The following is a 19,194-nucleotide window of genomic DNA, read 5'->3' on the forward strand; positions in this document are numbered from 1 at the left end:
TTCACACGTTAACTAGAAATTAAAAAATTCAGTGAAAGGTCCTCTTTAAATTGATGCACATCTCTGGCACTTGCACTCAGGTCTCATGGGCCAGCAGCTTTGGAGAGTATGTTGCTAAAAATGAAAATCCTTTTAATGTGTTTTTTTTTGTTGCTATTTTTGTAATTATATCCACAGTTGGCCAACCTCAGTGTGTATATAAAGTATACTAAAATAACATCTTATTCACTGTGCTCAGACCATTCGGTGATGTTATGAAAGGCCGTCCAGTGCTTGATGCAGTGGTGAAAGACATCATAACATTTAGCCTCCTCACTATTTATTACCGGTTGGGCGATTAGTCCTTTCCAGTATGTTGACATAGCTCTTAAGAAGGAGCAAACACACAAAACTCCAAATAAACATGTTTTTTTCTAGAGACTTTTTTTTCCTTAATGCCTTTTTCCTTGATTCTCTGTCCTCAGATTTGGTAAACATCAAACACCCAGAGAGAATATCCTGATCTGTAATCTGTGTGAGTGTTCCCAGAGGATCCGAGAACGAGCGAGCTAATGAGTCATTATTAATTAATATCCAGTCACTCCCCGGCAGAGAGCACAGCTAGGGAAAGTTGGTAGATTGGGTAGATACACTTCGCATGCACATAAAGGGTCAGGGGAGAAAGTGGCATGATCCACGCTTTACAAACTGCTCATATGCTGAAAAGTAATCCAAGCCATTTTTTTATTTGTTACGACCCGGCTGGAAACTTTTTTGAAAACAGGAACCAAATAATACGAAAAAGGGTCATATGTAATTTATTTTTTACACTCATTGAGATATTTTTGTGCATCTGTTGTACGACAATTTACCTCTAAAAAATAACAAACGAGAACACATTTTATATACAGTATATCTTTTCATGTTGCTATAGAAAGGAGTCCCCTATATGCAACACTAGTCGTAGCCCAGATGCCTGGCTGAAGCTGGATGGTGCAACGAGTGTGTAACCCAAATTGTGTAATACTTCTTACATTAATAGCAAATAGGGAAACAGTTGTATATTCTTCTTGTAAAACGAAATATTCCTATGAATGTGGGATGCAACTATTGCTCTGCTAAGTTCATAAAGTGTTTCACGATTTCACTACTCATGGTATCTTAAGGACGCTGTGAATGACAGCTCTGCCGCCCTATGGGATAGAGGCAGAAGTGTGAGTATTGTTATTGACAGCTCAGCCGTCCTATCTGGCTGGGTCAGTGCGATCTCCTCCAGGTGTCATCTATTCTGTGTAATTACAGGTCTATTTAGCACTCTGACAATGGTCAGATCTTTGCCAAGTGTAGCTTTGCTCAAGTGCTGTGCGTGTTTCTCTTTGCTCTGAGTTGTATCTTGCTCTCCGTTGATGACTTTGGACTTACCTTTTGACCATCTGTTTGACTTCCCATTTGTCTTGATCCACTATGTTTCTGATTCTCTGACCTCGGACTGTTACCTGACTACGCTTTTGTTTTTTCCCCTTTGTCTATTACAAGCCCTCTTGGTACTGATCTCAGACCTCTTAAATATCCTGCCTCATGGTAGGTCCATGAGTAGTGACTAGTGTCACATTGAGTAGTGACTAGCGTCACAGAATGTCTTATGACGCAATCTACGCCTCTCCTCCACCTGGAAAACTGTGTGAAATTGTTAAATAAATTCCTTCTTTTTAAAACTAGTTCTAGGAACATTTCTGAAATAATCAGGTTCGCTTTAAGACAAACATCCTCCATAATCCAAACCTCCCACATTGGTTTCCCAGGGTAAGGCCAGATGGAGCAGCCGAGTCTAGTTTAAAAATATAAGTTAAACATTTTCTTGATTGTGAAAATGCTATTTAACCCCCCAAAGCTGTGCAGTTGATTGTTATGGCCGTATGGTTTTGCGGGTGAAACATCTATTCATCTCTGAAAATCAAGTAATTGCTTAATGGGCAAATTGAAGACCACAGCTGCTACTGACCCTGGCCGCAACTTGGCCAAACCCGTGTGACCTTACCCGAAGATTTTTCTTATGCTGCTCAAATTCTCTGGAATGCAATACCCCGGACAGTCAGAATAATTCTCAACATCAACAGTTTTATGTGTCACCTAAAAACACATCTTCTTAGTTTTTTGTATTACATTGTGTAAATTGACTCATTTCCTTCTTCTTCTTTAGAACCTGATCCCCTTATTCAAAAGCATCCCACACACTCTTTTCACCCCGATGCACTTCAAATTGCCATAAGTTAAAATAATTTTAAAATGAATAAGATCAGTTGCTATCCACAGCATTGATCATAAATATCTGATTGCTTAGATGGAAAAAGATCAGCAGCAAAGTCCTAATAAAAATAGTGTGCTTGAGGAAGGGACTTGTCGTCCAGAATAATTGAAGTGGAAACCTCAGCACCACAAAAGAAAATGAGACTGTAGGTCTTGCTGCAGTGTTTTTTACTTGATTCAGCAAGGAGTCTAAACAGATATGGTCCAACTTTTTGACCGAAAGCGGTCTTTGTCAAGGATATCTGTGTTTAGCAAGAGCGGGGAACCAGAAAATGTGGCAGGGTGTGGTTACTGGTTCCTGGCTCTTGCTAAACACATATGTCCTTGACAAAGACCGCTCTCGGTAGAAATGTTGGACCATATCTTTTTTGACTCCTTGCCGGATCAAATAAAAAACACTGCATCAAGACCTATAGTCTCATTTTCTTTTTGTGGTGCTGAGGTTTCCCCTTCAAATGTGTGATTGCTAGCTCACCACCACTGAGATCCTTACCAATCATGAGAATGGGTGTCCCGATCCCCCATTCCTGTCCTCTTCACTGGCAAGACTGCATTAGTTTATATGGGAGTTTTGTAGGTAGCACATGGCTTTCTCCATCATTCCCACAGACATGAATGAAGCAGCAATGGTCACACATGGCCATGCCACTCCATTCAATCTTGCTGACAAGAGGAACTGGAGGAATTGGCAATCTGGACCCCCAATTTCATGATCTTGTGGTCCCAGCTTTGGGAGTCCTTATAATGTGGTCCCCAATGATCAGAAATGTATCACCTATCCTAACTGCAACTTCGTTAATGTAGTGGGAGGCTTCAGAGATTTTTATTGTTTAGTAAATGTACACAGATGACAAAAAAGTAATGATTAATACATTAATATCGGCCCATAGGATGTGGTTTATGATTGAGAGCATATGACACCATAGAGGTCATGTAAGAAAACTAGCAATGTAGAAAGAGAGGATTTTGCCCAGAACATCAGATGTTTCAGGTTTCACATGCCAACGATCGCTGTATTCTGCTGCTACACAGTACAAGAGAATGGAGTGACCATCAATGTATCGCAACAAGCAAGTTGCAGAAAGTTGGTATACTTTAGATTTTTTGTGACTTGCATGGTGTAATCGTGGTATCTTGCGGGTCACAATGTGATCACATTCACTTGCAATATGTCTCAATGTTGCAGCAGTATACAGCGATCTTTAGTCATACAACCAGTGTAGGTTTGGCAATAAAATTGTCACCTATCCAAAGAATATGCGATATCTTGCATATTAGTGGGGCACATGACCCACCTTATCCAGGGAATAGTCTATGGTCAGTGGCTATCTTGGGGCTTATGCCTGAAGCCCTTGAAAATGAGATTTGGACGTTTGTGCTGACGGGGCCATTGACTTTAATGATGACAGATGGAGTCACTGTGTGCTCTGTTGGACATCATTTTCACCATATCCGCCTATTTGAGATAGGCTCCAATAGGCATATACACCTGATAATGATGTCCAACAGAGAACTCTGTGACTCTGTCTGCAATCATTGGCCTTGTCAGCGCAAACGTCTGAACAACCCCAGCTTAAAATGATTCCCCAATGGAGCCACTGACTATAGGCTGGAACGCAATGTCAACCCAGCCTGAAACGCAATGTCAACCCAGCCTGAAACACAATGTCAACCCAGCCTGAAATGATCTGTCCAAAATGCAGCCCACTGCTCCATGCGTTCTCTATGGGATTGTGGGAGATAGCCAGGTGCAGCTCTTTACATTCTCTGACTGTCCCTTAGAGAATGAATGGTTTGGTTGTGGTCATGTCATATTTGGCTGGGACATTTCAGAAGCCTGTTTTCGGGATTGGTGGAGAGGTCTAGTGGTTGGACACTCACTGGTCTGCATGTTATTTTGTGTAAATGTTGGGAATGACACTATAATGGCGAATGGAAGTAGTCAACTGCTGTATAAGTTCTTCTGCTATATGCTATGATTATATTTTATTCCTAAAGATGAAAAGTACTTTCGGACCTGTCCTGGTGAAATTCATGAAATTGCATGTGATTACACCATGTCATAATTACAGTAGCTGTGACTACGAAGTCTCTGATCACCACATGTACAGGATATGAGCTCAGGGGCAGCTTCATGGAGAGAAACCAATGTTGAACCTTGTGCATTCATTGGGTACAGCTTTCTTACTTTCCACTGTGTATCACTATCACTCCATCCTATACCGTAGGGTGACTAACTCCATTACCATTGAATAGAGCAGATCTTATTAGAGCTGGTACATTACACGCTGTGAAAGTTATTACCGCTGCTCACTGGGGCATAGTCTCTTCACCAGTAGCTGATTTGACTCTTTTACTGGTTTTATGTTTTACGCAAAGCAAATCTCCCATGGGTGAACGCTAATTAGCAATTATATTACAATAATTAAGATGTGAGACGATGGAGAGGATTTTTCTCCATTTTTTTGTACATGTACATTCAATTTATTTTGGGGAATCATTTAAATCATTTTGACCAGCAATATATAGGTAGAATTTACAGTATAAAGGTCACTTTTACTTTTAACCACATGGATGGTAAAGACTGGAAATAGCTCATGTAAATGTAACACAGGTACTTGGTTCTTGTTTGCTTCCAGGCTGGAAAAGGTTAAACAATGATGTGATTAGGATTTACCGGGTATATTTAATGAAAAGACGTTTCAGACTTCTGTGCATTATTAATGCAGGTCCCAAATTAGCAAAGGTCCACACGGCCTGGCTATACAAATCAATTCATCTGTCTGAGAGCGGGGGGTGGGGAGGAAAGACAGCGAGAAAAGGCAGGGGGATGAGGAATGGGAGTAAAGATCGATAATGGAAGTATTCCTGCTGGACGGCAGAAATGTCAGCTGACCGGCCTGGAAGATAACCTACAACTCACCATGCAAGTCATTGTATCTATGCATCTCATCTATCTATCTATCTATCTATCTATCTATCTATCTATCTATCTATCTATCTATCTATCTATCTATCTATCTTTCTAGCTATTATCTATCTATCTAGCTATCTAGCTATCTAGCTATTATCTATCTATCTATCTATCTATCTTTATCTATAATAAAAAAAAATGTAGACAGCACTCCTTCAAAAAAAAAGGTGATTTATTAGCTCAAAAAGAGCTGTAGCAACGTTTCGGCTCCAATTGTGAGCAAAGGCTTGAGAAAGGCTCACAATTGGAGCCGAAACGTTGCTACAGCTCTTTTTGAGCTAATAAATCACCTTTTTTTTTTGAAGGAGTGCTGTCTACATTATTTTTTATTATACTGTATATAGAAGGTTTGGTACATACCTGGAGGACGGGCACCCTGCCTCTTTGCCTTTGTTTGCAAGTGCTGCTTGAGAGTACTATTTTTTGTATCTATATACAGTATGTATCTATCTAATATCTATCTATCATCTATCTATCTATCTATCTATCTATCAAACTAACATCTATCTATCTCATCTATTTATTGATCTATATATGTTCTGTATATACAGTTGAAACCAGAAGTTTCCATACACTATATAAAAAAGACACATCTGCATGTTTTTCTCAATATTTGACATGAAATCAGAATAAACCTTTCCTGTTTTAGGCCAATTAGGATTACAAGAATTTTTAATGTTGGCCAAACGCCAGAATAATGAGAGAGAGAGAATGTTTTAAGGCATTTTTATTACTTACTGCAAAGTCAAAAGTTTACATACATTTCATTAGTATTTGCTACCATTGCCCTTAAACTGAATGACTTGGGTCAAACGTTTGGGATATCCTTCCACAAGCTTCTCACAATAGTTGGTCGGAATTTGGGCCCATTTCTCCTGACAAAACTGGTGCAACTGATCCAGGTTTGTAGGTCGCCTTGCTCGCACATGCCTTTTCAGCTTTGCCCATAAATTTTCAATAGGATTGCGGTCAGGGCTTTGTGATGGCCGCTCCAAAACATTGACTTTGTTATCCTTAAGCCACTTTGTTACTATTTCGGTTGTATACTTCGCTTCATTCTCCATTTGGAAGACCCATTTCCGCCCAAGCTTTAACTTCCTGGCTGATGTCTTGAGATGTTGCTTCAGTATTACATCATAATAATCTTCTTTTCTCATGATGCCATCTATTTTGTGAAGTGCACCAGTCCCTCCTGCAGCAAAACAACCCCACAACATGATGCTGCCACCCCTGTGTTTCACAGTTGGGATGGTGTTCCTAGACTTTCAAGCTTCTCCCTTTTTACTCCAAACGTAGCGAAGGTCATTATGCCCAAAATGTTCAATTTTAGTTTCATCAGAACACAGGACATGTCTCCAAAAATTAAGGCCTGTGTTCCTGTGTGCATTTGCAAACATTAATGTGGCTTTTTTATGTTTCTTTTGGCGTAATGGCTTCTTCCTGGCAGAGTGGCCTTTCAGTCCATGTTGATACAGTACTCGTTGCACTGTGGTTATTGACACAATCTTACCAGCTTCCACCATCATCTTCACAAGGTCTTTTGCTTTTGTCCATGGGTGATATGCACATGTCGGACCAAATCACGTTCATCTCTGGGACACAGAACCCGTCTCCTTGAGCGGTATGATTGCTGGACATTCCCATCTTGTTTGTACTTGCATATAATTGTTTGTACAGATGAACGAGGCACCTTCAGGTATCTTGAAATTGTACCCAAGGATGAGCCAGACTTGTGCGAGTCCACAATTCTCTTCCTGATATCTTGGCAGATTTCTTTACACTTTCCCATGATGCTACACAAAGAAGCAGTGTGTTTCAGGTGTGCATTAAAATACATCCACAGGTGTGTCTCTAATTAATTCAAATGTTGCCAAAAAACATTCAGAAGCTTCTAAACACATGACATCATGATATGGGCAGTCCAGAATTGTTTAAAGGCATTGTAATCTTAGTGTATGTAAACTTTTGACTTTGCAGTAAGTATTAAAAATGCCTTAAAACATTCTCTCTCTCATTATTCTGGCATTTGGCAAATATTAAAAATTATGATAATCCTAACTGACCTAAAACAGAAAGAAAAATATGCATATGTGTCTTTTTATATAGTGTATGTAAACTTCTGGTTTCAACTCTATCTATCTATCTATCTATCTATCTATCTATCTATCTAGGGCACATTTTTACCCTGTCCATAAGAAAAATTAAGCCATCCATGATATTTGTGAGACTGAAGAAACTTGTACAGATTAATTTGACTGTAATTATCATCATTTTACAGTTTCCAGTGAATGCAGCTGATGTCTCTATTACAGAATTATGGTCTGTAAACATGTAGCACTTATAATAATTTATTATGGTTTTACAATATGTCCATAAACATATTTTCTGTCCAGGATTTTTTTGTAAGTTGTTCAGAAAAAATAAAAAGTCAATATAACCAACAATTTTAGGCTTTCAACCTGGGGGAGGCATATAAGGTTAGGGTCCCAGCAAAGGTTACGCCTTCCATTGCTTTTGGGCTCTCATGAATTAGCCGATTTGAGCGCTTGGTACCATCATCTTTTAACATTTTCTCTATAGCAGTAATGCAGTTCCTTTTCCATGCAATTAATATTTGATTATAGAATTTCATAGAGCAGCTATATTTTTTTGGTTATATTGAATAGGTGTGATGACTTGGCATCCTTAGTTACAGTAGGAAACATGCATCTAAATAGAGAAATATATACAGGTGCATCTCACAATATTAGAATATCGCCAGCAAGTTAATTTATTTCAGTTCTTCAATCCAAAAAGTGAAACTCTATATAATATATGAGTCATTACAAACAGAGTGATCTATTTCAAGTGTTTATTTCTGTTAATGTTGATGATTATGGCTTACAGGCTATGAAAACACAAAAGTCATTATCTCAGTAAATTAGAATAATTGACAAAAAACACCTGCAAAGGCTAGATAGATAGATAAAAGAGACAAAAAGCAGCACTAGCAAGCAGTCTTCCAGACATATACTTGTCCTCAATATATAATAAAAAAATGAAGACCACACTCCTCTTTAGAAAAATAAATGGTGATTTAATAGCCCACCCGGGCTTTAGGCGATGTTTCGGCTTTAAGTTTGAGCCTTTCTGTGATGGGAGAGAATCGGAGCGCAGAGCACTGACCCTGTCATTAGCATAATTGGCCTGATTCTCTTGCATGAGGGAATGTACTTTTCCCACTAAAATGTATATCAATCTGATTAGCTCCTCCTGCTGTATATCATTCTGCCTGCAGATAAGATACCATTTTTAACATGGCAGGTTTCCTTTAAAAATGGTATTAGGAGGCTGGTAAAGTGCTCCTACCAAGTCCTATGGATAAATCCTTCTGTCAGGTTCTCTTTAAGGAAGTTGCTGGTTTATAGCCTGGAGTCTTGCACTCAATCCTAATGATATGGTACTGCTGAAATTCCTTTCTCTAGATAGATTTGCATTAGATGGATATTTCTTATTCACACCTTTGTATCTTTTTTAAACATGCGAAAACCACCAACTGTTTCCTTCCGTGACAGTCCCTTTTTCATCCATTTGCATTTTGCTTGACCACTTTCACCATCTCTGTCATCTCTTTTTCACATATGCTAAAATATCGGCAAAAGCAAAGTGTCTGGTAGCAATCGATCTAATAGGGTCTCACCATCCTCAGCCTGCAGCCATAGAGGCTCCACTTCTCCTCAGGCTCCAGTCTCTACCAGGCCTCTCTCAGTGCCGATATGATGGCTCCTCGATGGCTGATTAGGCCCAGATATCCGCCCAGTCTTAGAGCTGGTGTCCCTGGTTCTCATGCGTTCCTTGAGCAGAGGGTTATTCTCCATCTCAGCCCGTATACAGACACTGCAGACGCAGGGCACCAGCATTGGCCTTCCATTATTGTCACCACTTCTTCCTGGAGGATGGTGTCTAGGAATGTCACCACCATTGAGGGAACGGTTTGTCCGCTCTCTAGCCTGGGCTCTATCGGCACAAGTGACAAAAATAATGCAGAACAGTATTATGAATCGCACTATGGCCACACATTGTGTCTATAGAGCTGGAAAGTCACAGGGAAATCATGGCTGGCTCCCCCGCGTATCGTGAGAACATGTGGGGACTAAAGCGTGTTTTATACATGACGTTTAGACTGTTTTCGTGACAGGCTGTGTCTCGAATGCTGGCCGGTCTAAAGTATAAGCTGTATTCAGTATAGCGCTATAGTGTCGAGCATTGTAATATTTAATACTAGTGAAAAATGAAATTCCTCCTCTGTGAGAAATTATCAGCTGTATGTTATTTATTAGGGAAGCCCTGGAGACAGCCAGAATGGCCACCATTATAGCACCCATTCATTGTCACCCACTTTTATGAGTATTGTCAGTGACCCTTCCAGTACACAATGTCGGCTGAGCACTTTCCTGGAGAGAAGCCTGTAGTATATCGCTGTGGTCTCATGTACAGGTCTCCAGTATCTTATTTTGTAAGGTCTGGATAGTAATACTGTCTGTTTTGTGTCATGGTAACCTGCTCCGTATCGTAGCACCGTCTACTTTGCGTCATTTTCTGTGTTTTCATTACGATTCTGTAACGTCTGCTCAGCGTCATGAGGCTCAATGCAGATGATAGGAAGGAGAGAGTAGCTCATGATGGGATGGTATAAGTGTTACTGGAAATGGTACAACCGGAAGCAAGAGAAAAGCCGTGTCTGAAGCACATGATGTGAATCTTTAATGGAGTCAGACGACAGTATAATTCAGACGGGGATCACAACACAATGCTTGGACTGGCCGTTGGCTCTCCCGAACCGAGCTTGACAGCTGCATAGAAATAGGTGCTGTCAGGGTCGGGTCGGGAGACCCGCCGGCCAGTCCAAGCATTGTGTTGTGATTCCCGTCTGAGTTATACGGCTGTCTGATTTTTCCCTAAAGTGAACCTGTCACCATGACAGTGCAGTCCACTCTGCAGGCATCATGTTATAGGGCAGGAAGAGCTGAGTAGATATCTAGATTTGTGAGAAAAGATTCAAGAGAACCTGTGTTTCTATCATTTAATCCTCTGCTCTTTCTGGGATTTTCAGTACAGTGGGGGGTTAAGGTTCTGTTCACGTGTCCAGTAGATATTTCCATTTTTTGGATCTGTTTTGGCATTAAAAAAAACCCAGAAATAAAATGTTCCTTTGCAGAACATTTTCATTTGAAAGGGAATGGAAGGGTCAGAAAATGTCCTCTTTTTCTCTTTTCCAGCTGCTATACATTTTTAAACTGGATCAAAAAATTTAGGCTGCACAACTTTTTTTTTGTCTGGTCCAAAAGAAGGAATGCAAATGTTTCACATTAAAGTCTCCAGGAAATGGATAATTATGGGTGTTCATCTGTTATGTCATTGGTAACAGATTCCTTTGCCCAGAATGCTAAAGGTGAGACATCTCTAGTGAAAATGGATCTGGTACAAACAGATGGAAAATAAAATCGAAAGTGTCCGATTTTAAACAGATTACCATATTTTTTTTTAAAAGAACAGATCCGTTCACAAGCAAAAATTTTAGTTTTCATTTGGCATCTGCTCTATTTGTAACCGATCACTTTTTAATTTTTAATACAGGTTCTGTTATAAAATGTCTGACTAAGACATGTGAACATACCCTTAATTCAATTAGGACTAAATCCTGCAAGGCAGTGGGAGTCAACTTTATGGCAGAGTCAGACGACCATATAAATCGGAGCGAGATCGGAACGCAGTGCTCGGACTGACCGGTGGCTCTCCTGAACCGAGCGTGTCAGCTGCATAGATACATGAAGTTGTCACGCTCAGGTGGGCAGAGCCATCGGCCAGTCCAAGCACTGCGTTCCGATCTCCCTCCGATGTAGAACACCTATAAAAACTTCTGGTCCTTCTTGCCCTTTTAAGCTCCTGGCCATTCATTGTCATTTTTATCCATTATTTAACCAAGATGGCAGATGAAAACTGATGGAGGATCTGATCTCATTGATTGCAATGGGAGTGATCCCACCTGTCCTGCGCCTCAGTTGACAGGTGCAGTCATTTGTCGAGGGCCAGACAGGGTTGCCAACCTGATTTTTTACTTTTTCTGGACAGCTTATCAAAAAATCACGGACGGACAATATTTTTTACAAACACATTGGGAAACCATTAGAAATCATTATGATTATAAGTGATACATGTCTATGGCCCATAAATATGAAGATATTAGTTATATTCACTATAAAATTATAATTACAGTTAAAATATTCTGTATAAGTTTCTACAACTTCAAAAAAAATCACGGAAGCCTTCCATTTTTTTTACGGACAGGGCAAAAAAGTGTCCTCTTTTTACGGACTGTCCTGGAATTTCTGGACAGTTGACAACCAAGTTTTGATGCAAATGGTATCACCCTTGGTTTTTCTATGTTATGCCCCTTCCTACCTGAGGTGGGACAATGGCACTCCACCGGAGGAACCCTGGCACCATTGGCCATGAGTCGAGTCTTGGTTACCCCACAGCACTATTATGAGCCTCCCTCCATCTTTTTGTGCATCATACACCGTTCTGTTCCTGACTTATGTGACGTGTATGCGGTTAATTGCTATATATACAATTTACAGGTCTTTCTGCAGTTGATTTACTGAAATTGTCCGTTACTTTCCTTTTTAGTTTCTGTGTCTAAAGAATATCCGGACATTCCTGACTGTGTGTTGTGAAGCCTTCAACATGAAGAAAAGTGACCTGTTTGAAGCATTTGACTTATTTGACGTACGAGATTTTGCAAAGGTAATAATGATCTAATAAATTTCTTATAATTTGTCTAATAGATACCAGAAATCCTCTACCACTTTCTGATATTTTCACCTTGCACAGATCCCGCTTACATGCCCCACCCTGATACATTCCCTGATATCTAGCCCAATATCAGGGAAGCTGTAGTGTTAGACTCGTTCCTTGATTATGCCGACTTCCCAGTCTTTTCCTATGGTAACATCACCCATCAGCGTCTGACAACTGCAGCAATGGTCACTAGATGACTGTCCAGTCAGGTGGTTTAATAGGTTGTTCCTCTAGCCCAAAAAACGTATGAAAGTGCCACTTAGGTTAAAGGGGTGGTCCAAAACACAAATTTATTTTAATTCTAAATGCCTATCTATTTAATGTCATAATCTCTTTTCTAATATGCTTTAATTCAAAATTCCCTACCCTTTCCTCAGTACACTATGCTGGGGTGGCACTAGTCTCTGCATACTTCTTATAACGCGCACTGATGGTACACTCGCTTGTCAGTTTGTTGCTTCAGATCTGAGCCAGCGACAGAGCGCACTGTCACTGTGCAGAAGCTGTGGCAGTGACCGCAGCTTGTGCCCTCTGATGATGACACGTTTGAGCATCCCAGCATGCACTGGGATATTCAAACGAAGAGTGATCAAAGAGGAAATAGTAAAACAAATAAAGCAGTTAGATAGTGTAGTGAGGGAAGGATATGGAATTTTTAATGAAAGTGTTTTAGAAAAAAAGATTAGATTATGACATTAAAGGGGTTGTCCAGTCTAAAATGAAAAGTCTGCAGTCAAACTGTATGACTGCAGACTTGTAAATCCTCCCAGCGTTTGCTGCTAGGGTTCACCGTTCTCTGCCCCAGGTCAAGTATGTGATATGCATCCTCCTGGGCAGAACCCATCTAGGGCGCAGCCTTGATCAATACACTTGACCGATTCTGCCCGGGAGTATGCATATTGCATACCTGACCTCCATTCCCGGGGCAGAAAACAGTGCACCCTCGCAGTGCACAGTGCGTACGCTGAGAGGATTCACAAGTCTGCAATCACACAGAGAAACTGCAGACTTTTTAGACCGGACAACCCCTTTAAATAGATAGGCTTTTAGTATTAAAATTAATTACGGTAGTTTTTTAGACAACTCCTTTAAGTTCCCACAATGAGTTTTTGATGCAATATATTTTCTCTGTGTAAAAGAATGCATCGTCTTCTAATTCCAGCAACATGGATGGGATTTATATAAGGCCTCATTTAGACGTCCATTTTACTCACATACGAGAAAAATGGACTGATTCTTTTGATCTGAGTTTGATCAGAGTGTGGTCTGAGTGTCATCAGTCTTTCTCATACGTGGAGAAAAAAAAAGTTTCTCCACTTTCTCCTTTCTGAAAGTCCGTGAAAAATGGACCACTCTCGGATGTCATCCAGGTGCGCTTGATTTTTTTTCACGGACCCATAGACTTGCATTGCCAATGTGGATCCAATCCTCAGATCAATGTGTCTCTGCGATTTTCTGCAGACTGCCCGGTGTGAATGAGTCCTAACTCTCATGCGCACATTGTTTTTTTACGCTGTGTAAACTGACCTGCGGAGCCTGATTGAGATCTGCAACATGTCAGTTTCTCTTGCGCGTGCGCTGAGTTTATGTGCGAAATTTCCTGTTAGACTTACATTAAATGAGGAAAATCTGCAGGTTAAAAACGCATGCAATCCACACATGACTGTATCAATAAAGTTTTGTCAAAGCCAAATACCAGGAAGCATCAAAAACAAAACAGCTTTATTTAAATCATGACACACCCAACAAGAGACAAAAAATGCAGGATCAAAAATGCGATAAAAACGAAAATCTGCAACATCAAAATCTCACCAGATACTTATCGTTGGAACGTGTCCTTAAGCGATCAGCTTTTGAGGAGTTTTTGATGTTGCAGAGTTTCTGCACCCACTAAGTAAAATACGTTACTTGCATTTTTTCCAAAATACACAGAATTAAAAACTTACCAAAAGCTCATTGTGGGAAGGCTGGCTTAGGCATTTTACCTGCAGATTTTCTGCATCCAATGCAAGTCCAAGGGGAAAATCTGCCCAGAAGACTCAGCATACCTGCAAGAGAAGTTCACATGTTGCGGATTTCGAAAACGCTCCGCAGGTCAGTTTACGCCAAGTAAAAAGACAAGCACAATGGGCAGGAGGTTTCTATAAAGCCCATCCTCTTTGCTGGAACTATATGACGCTGTATTTATTTTGGGGTATTCCCATTTCCAGGATCCTATCCCAATATGTAGTAGGTGTAATAATAATAATATTAGCAAATACCTCCTTAGAAATGTAGTATAGTTTTTCTGATTCGCTATGTCTCTTTCCTCATGTGCAGGCATTGCAGGACCTAAGGTATCCATGGTTAGGACCACTGATATAGTGACAGTTAGTTAGCTAGTTGCTTGTGGTCATAACCATGGATACCTAAGGTCCTGCAATGCCTGCACATGAGGAAAGAGACATAGCGAATCAGAAAAACTAATATTATTATTATTATTATATTTACTACATATTGGGATAGGATCTTAGAGATGGGAATACCCCTTTAACCTTAGGGTCCAATTACAAGTTGAGGATTTGACAAATCTGAGGACATTTAATGTATGTGAATGGGGTTTTGCAGCATACACTTATGGTAGGAGATATTAATATCTTCTACACTTGTGTATTTCCGGTGTTTCTCAGCACCTTAGATACGTGAGATAATGTAGTAATCATTAGGGCAATGTGTTTCCTGTCAGTAATCCAGTTGAAGCATGATCTAGTTAGGTCCTTAGTGTGAAATAGCTGTTTAACTACTTACGTACCAATTCACATTTAGTCATTAATCGATTTTATTCTATAGTGCCACAAGAACACAGCACTGTAGAACAGGGCCTGTGCTAAACTCCCGTGCTCCTCTAGAGCGGGAGCGTGGCTGTCCATTGAAGGTTTAAGCTGGACATTTCCATGGGATAACTGTTGGTCGGTCATTCGGCTGACTGCTATCCCCACCGATTCCCCCATATATTGCTCCATACAGAATAATGAACCCCATATAATGCTCCATACAGAATAATGAGTCCCATATAGTGCTCCATACAGAATAATGGACCCCATATAATGCTTCATACAGAATAATGGACTCCATATATATCGCCATACAGAATAATGGGCCCCATATAATGCTCCATACAGATTGGGCCCCATGTAATGATCCATACAGAACAATGGACCTGATATATTGCTCCATACAGAATAATGGGCCCCATATAGTGCTCCATGGAGAATGGGCCCCATATAATGCTCCATGGAGAATGGGCCCCATATAATGCTCCATACAGAATAATGGACCCCATATAATGCTCCATACAGAATAGTGGACCCCATATATTGCTCCATACATAATAATATGCACATATAATGCTCCATACATAATGGGCCCCATATAATGCTCCATTCAGAATAATGGACCCCATATAATGCTCCTTACAGAATGCCCCCCCTATAATACTCCATACAGAATAATGGACCCCATATAGTGCTCCATACAGAATAATGGACCCCATATAATGCTTCATACAGAATAATGGACCCTATATATATCGCCATACAGAATAATGGGCCCCATATAATGCTCCATACAGATTGGGCACCATATAATGCTCCATACAGAACAATGGGCCCGATATATTGCTCCATACAGAATAATGGGCCCCATATAGTGCTCCATACAGAATGGGCCCCATATAATGCTCCATGGGGAATGGGCCCCATATAATGCTCCATACAGAATAATGGACCCCATATAATGCTCCATACAGAATAGTGGACCCCATATATTGCTCCATACATAATAATACGCACATATAATGCTCCATACATAATGGGCCCCATATAATGCTCCATACAGAATAATGGACCCCATATAATGCTCCATACAGAATAATGGATCCCATATATTGCTCCATACAGAATAATGGGCCCAATATAATGCTCCATACAGAATGGGTGCCATATAATGCTCAATACAGAATAATGGACCTCATATAATGCTCCATACAGAATAATGGACCCTGTATAATGCTCCACACAGAATAATGTGCCCCATGTAGTACTCCATACAGAATGGGCCCCATATAAAGCTACATACAGAATGGGCCCCATATAATGCTCCATACATAATGGGCCCATATAATACTCCATACATAATGGGCCCCATATAATACTCCATACATAAAAAAAAAATCAAATACCTCTCCTCTCTGGCCTCAGGTCCTGTCTCTTCAGCATCTTCCGGCTCTCTGCACTGTGACTGCTCAGAGCAGAGGGTGCACTGTAGTAACGTCATCGCGCCCTCTGCCCTGAGATGTCAGAGAGTCAGAAGACAAGGAAGACACCGGAGCTGCAGAGGAACAGGGAGAGGTAAGTATTGTGAACAGTTTAAAGCCGGGCCCTCCTGACTCACGGGCACCATAGCACGCTGGTGTCCCCAATGGTGAGTGGGCCCCCCTGCTTGTTCAGGGCCCCGGCACTTGACTCGGGTGTTCCGGGTGCTGACGGCGGGCTTGCTCATCTCATCAAAAACTCATTGTGAGAACTTAAAGGGGTATTCCCATCTCCAAGGTCCTATCCCAATATGTAATAGGTGTAATAATAACCTTAGCAAATACCTCCAATTAGAAATGTAGTATAGTTTTTCTGATTCACTATGTCTCTTTCTTCATGTCCAGGGCAATGCAGGACCTTAGGTATCCATGGTTACAACCACTGATATAGTGACAGTTAGTTGGCTAGTTGCTAGTGGTCGTAACCATGGATATCTAAGGTCTTGCAATGCCTGCACATGAGGAAAGAGACATTGCGATTCAGAAAAACTATACTACATTTCTAATTGGAGGTATTTGTTAATATTATTATTATTACACCTACTACATATTGGGATAGGATCTTGCAGATGGAAATAGCCCTTTAATAGACATAAACCCATGAAAATAGCCAGATACTTTTATATATTTTAATACAGTTATATGAAAAAGTTTGGGCACCCCTATTAATCTTAAGCTTAATGTTTTTAAAAAATTGGTGTTTTTGCAACAGCTATTTCAGTTTGATATATGTAATAACTGTTGGACACAGTACTGTTTCTGCCTTGAAATGAGGTTTATTGTACTAATAGAAAATGTGCACTCTGCATTCAAACAAAATTTGACAGGTGCATAAGTATGGGCACCCTTATCATTTTCTTGTTTTAAATACTCCTACCTACTTTTTACTGACTTACTAAAGCACTTTTTTTGGTTTTGTAACCTCATTGAGCTTTGAACTTCATAGCCAGCTGTATGCAATCATGAGAAAAGCTACTTAAAGTGGCCACTTGCAAGTTGTTCTCCTGTTTGAATCTCCTCTGAAGAGTGGCATCATGGGCTCCTCAAAACAACTGTCAAATGATCTGAAAACTAAGATTATTCAACATAGTTGTTCAGGGGAAGGATACAAAAAGCTGTCTCAGAGATTTAACCTGTCAGTTTCCACTGTGAGGAACATAGTAAGGAAATGGAAGAACACAGGAACAGTTCTTGTTAAGGCCAGAAGTGGCAGGCCAAGAAAAACATCAGAAAGGCAGAGAAGAAGAATGGTGAGATCAGTCAAGGACAATCCTCAGACCACCTCCAGAGAGCTGCAGCATCAACTTGCTGCAGATGGTGTCACTGTGCATTGGTCAACTATACAACGCACTTTGCACAAGGAGAAGCTGTATGGGAGAGTGATGCGAAAGAAGCCGTTTCTGCAAGCACGCCACAAACAGAGTCAGCAGAGGTATGCAAAAGCACATTTGGAGAAGCCAATTTCTTTTTGGAAGAAGGTCCTGTGGACTGATGAAACCAAGATTGAGTTGTTTGGTCATACAAAAAGGCGTTATGCATGGCGGCAAAAAAACACGGCATTCCAAGAAAAACACTTGCTACCCACAGTAAAATTTGGTGGAGGTTCCATCATGCTTTGGGGCTGTGTGGCCAATGCCGGCCCCGGGAATCTTGTTAAAGTTGAGGGACGCATGGATTCCACTCAGTATCAGCAGATTCTTGACAATAATGTTCAAGAATCAGTGATAAAGTTGAAGTTACGCAGGGGATGGATCTTTCAGCAAGACAATGATCCAAAACACCGCTCCAAATCTACTCAGGCATTCATGCAGAGGAACAATTACAATGTTCTGGAATGGCCATCCCAGTCCCCAGACCTGAATATCATTGAACATCTGTGGGATCATTTGAAGAGGGCTGTCCATGCTCGGCGACCATCAAACTTAACTGAACTGGAATTGTTTTGTAAAGATGAATGGTCAAAAATACCTTCATCCAAGATCCAGGAAATCATTAAAAGCTACAGGAAGCGACTAGAGGCTGTTATTTTTGCAAAAGGAGGAGCTACTAAATATTAATGTCACTTTTCTGGTGAGGTGCCCATACTTATGCACCTGTCAGATTTTGTTTGAATGCAGATTGCACATTTTCTGTTAGTACAATAAACCTCATTTCAAGGCAGAAACATTACTGTGTCCAACAGTTATTACATATATCAAACTGAAATAGCTGTTGCAAAAACACCAATTTTTAAAAAACATTAAGCTTAAGATTAATAGGGGTGCCCAAACTTTTTCATATAACTGTATATATTTAGTAGTTTATTCAGAGCTTCCTAACTGACTTACTTCTTTGGTCTCTTTTCTTATAATAGTCGTGCTGACCGTCTCTACTGCCTGGCTGTGTTTTTCTTGAATTTCTGACATCCTGTTTATTTCGGACTATAATATGATCTTCAGATAAGAATAGATGATTTTCGTTCCTGCATTACAGACAACCGGTCTTTAATAATAGCATAGAGTTGAATTTGTAAAAAAACCTTTTTAGTAAAGTGGATCTAATATTCTTACGGTCATGCATTTTCTTCAAGTGCTTTTTTTTTTAATTTTTATATACAGACAAATACGAAGAATTGTCTAAGAAACTGCCATACCTGGAGCATAATGGACTTTGAGAAAAACACCTAAAATGCTAAAAACACACAAAAGCATTAAACAAAAAAGCAAATATTGTATTACATAATTTCCTATTGATTGCCAACTAA

The 19,194-nt window shown here is 40.2% G+C and overlaps 1 protein-coding gene across 4 annotated transcripts in view; it reads left to right on the forward strand.

Annotated features, from left to right (window-relative positions):
* VAV3 (vav guanine nucleotide exchange factor 3) overlaps positions 1 to 19,194 on the forward strand; it is a 256,738-nt gene that overhangs the window by 67,689 nt on the left and 169,855 nt on the right. For all 4 annotated transcript variants that reach the window (XM_073642837.1, XM_073642839.1, XM_073642838.1 and 1 more), the window contains exon 2: positions 11,930 to 12,046. In XM_073642837.1, coding sequence (XP_073498938.1) covers positions 11,930 to 12,046 — 117 coding nt within the window. The remainder of the gene's footprint in view (positions 1 to 11,929; positions 12,047 to 19,194) is intronic.

Source organism: Phyllobates terribilis, unplaced genomic scaffold (genome assembly GCF_046119375.1).
Source record: "Phyllobates terribilis strain yellow unplaced genomic scaffold, ASM4611937v1 Scaffold_8__6_contigs__length_399053987, whole genome shotgun sequence".
Lineage (NCBI taxonomy): Eukaryota > Metazoa > Chordata > Amphibia > Anura > Dendrobatidae > Phyllobates > Phyllobates terribilis.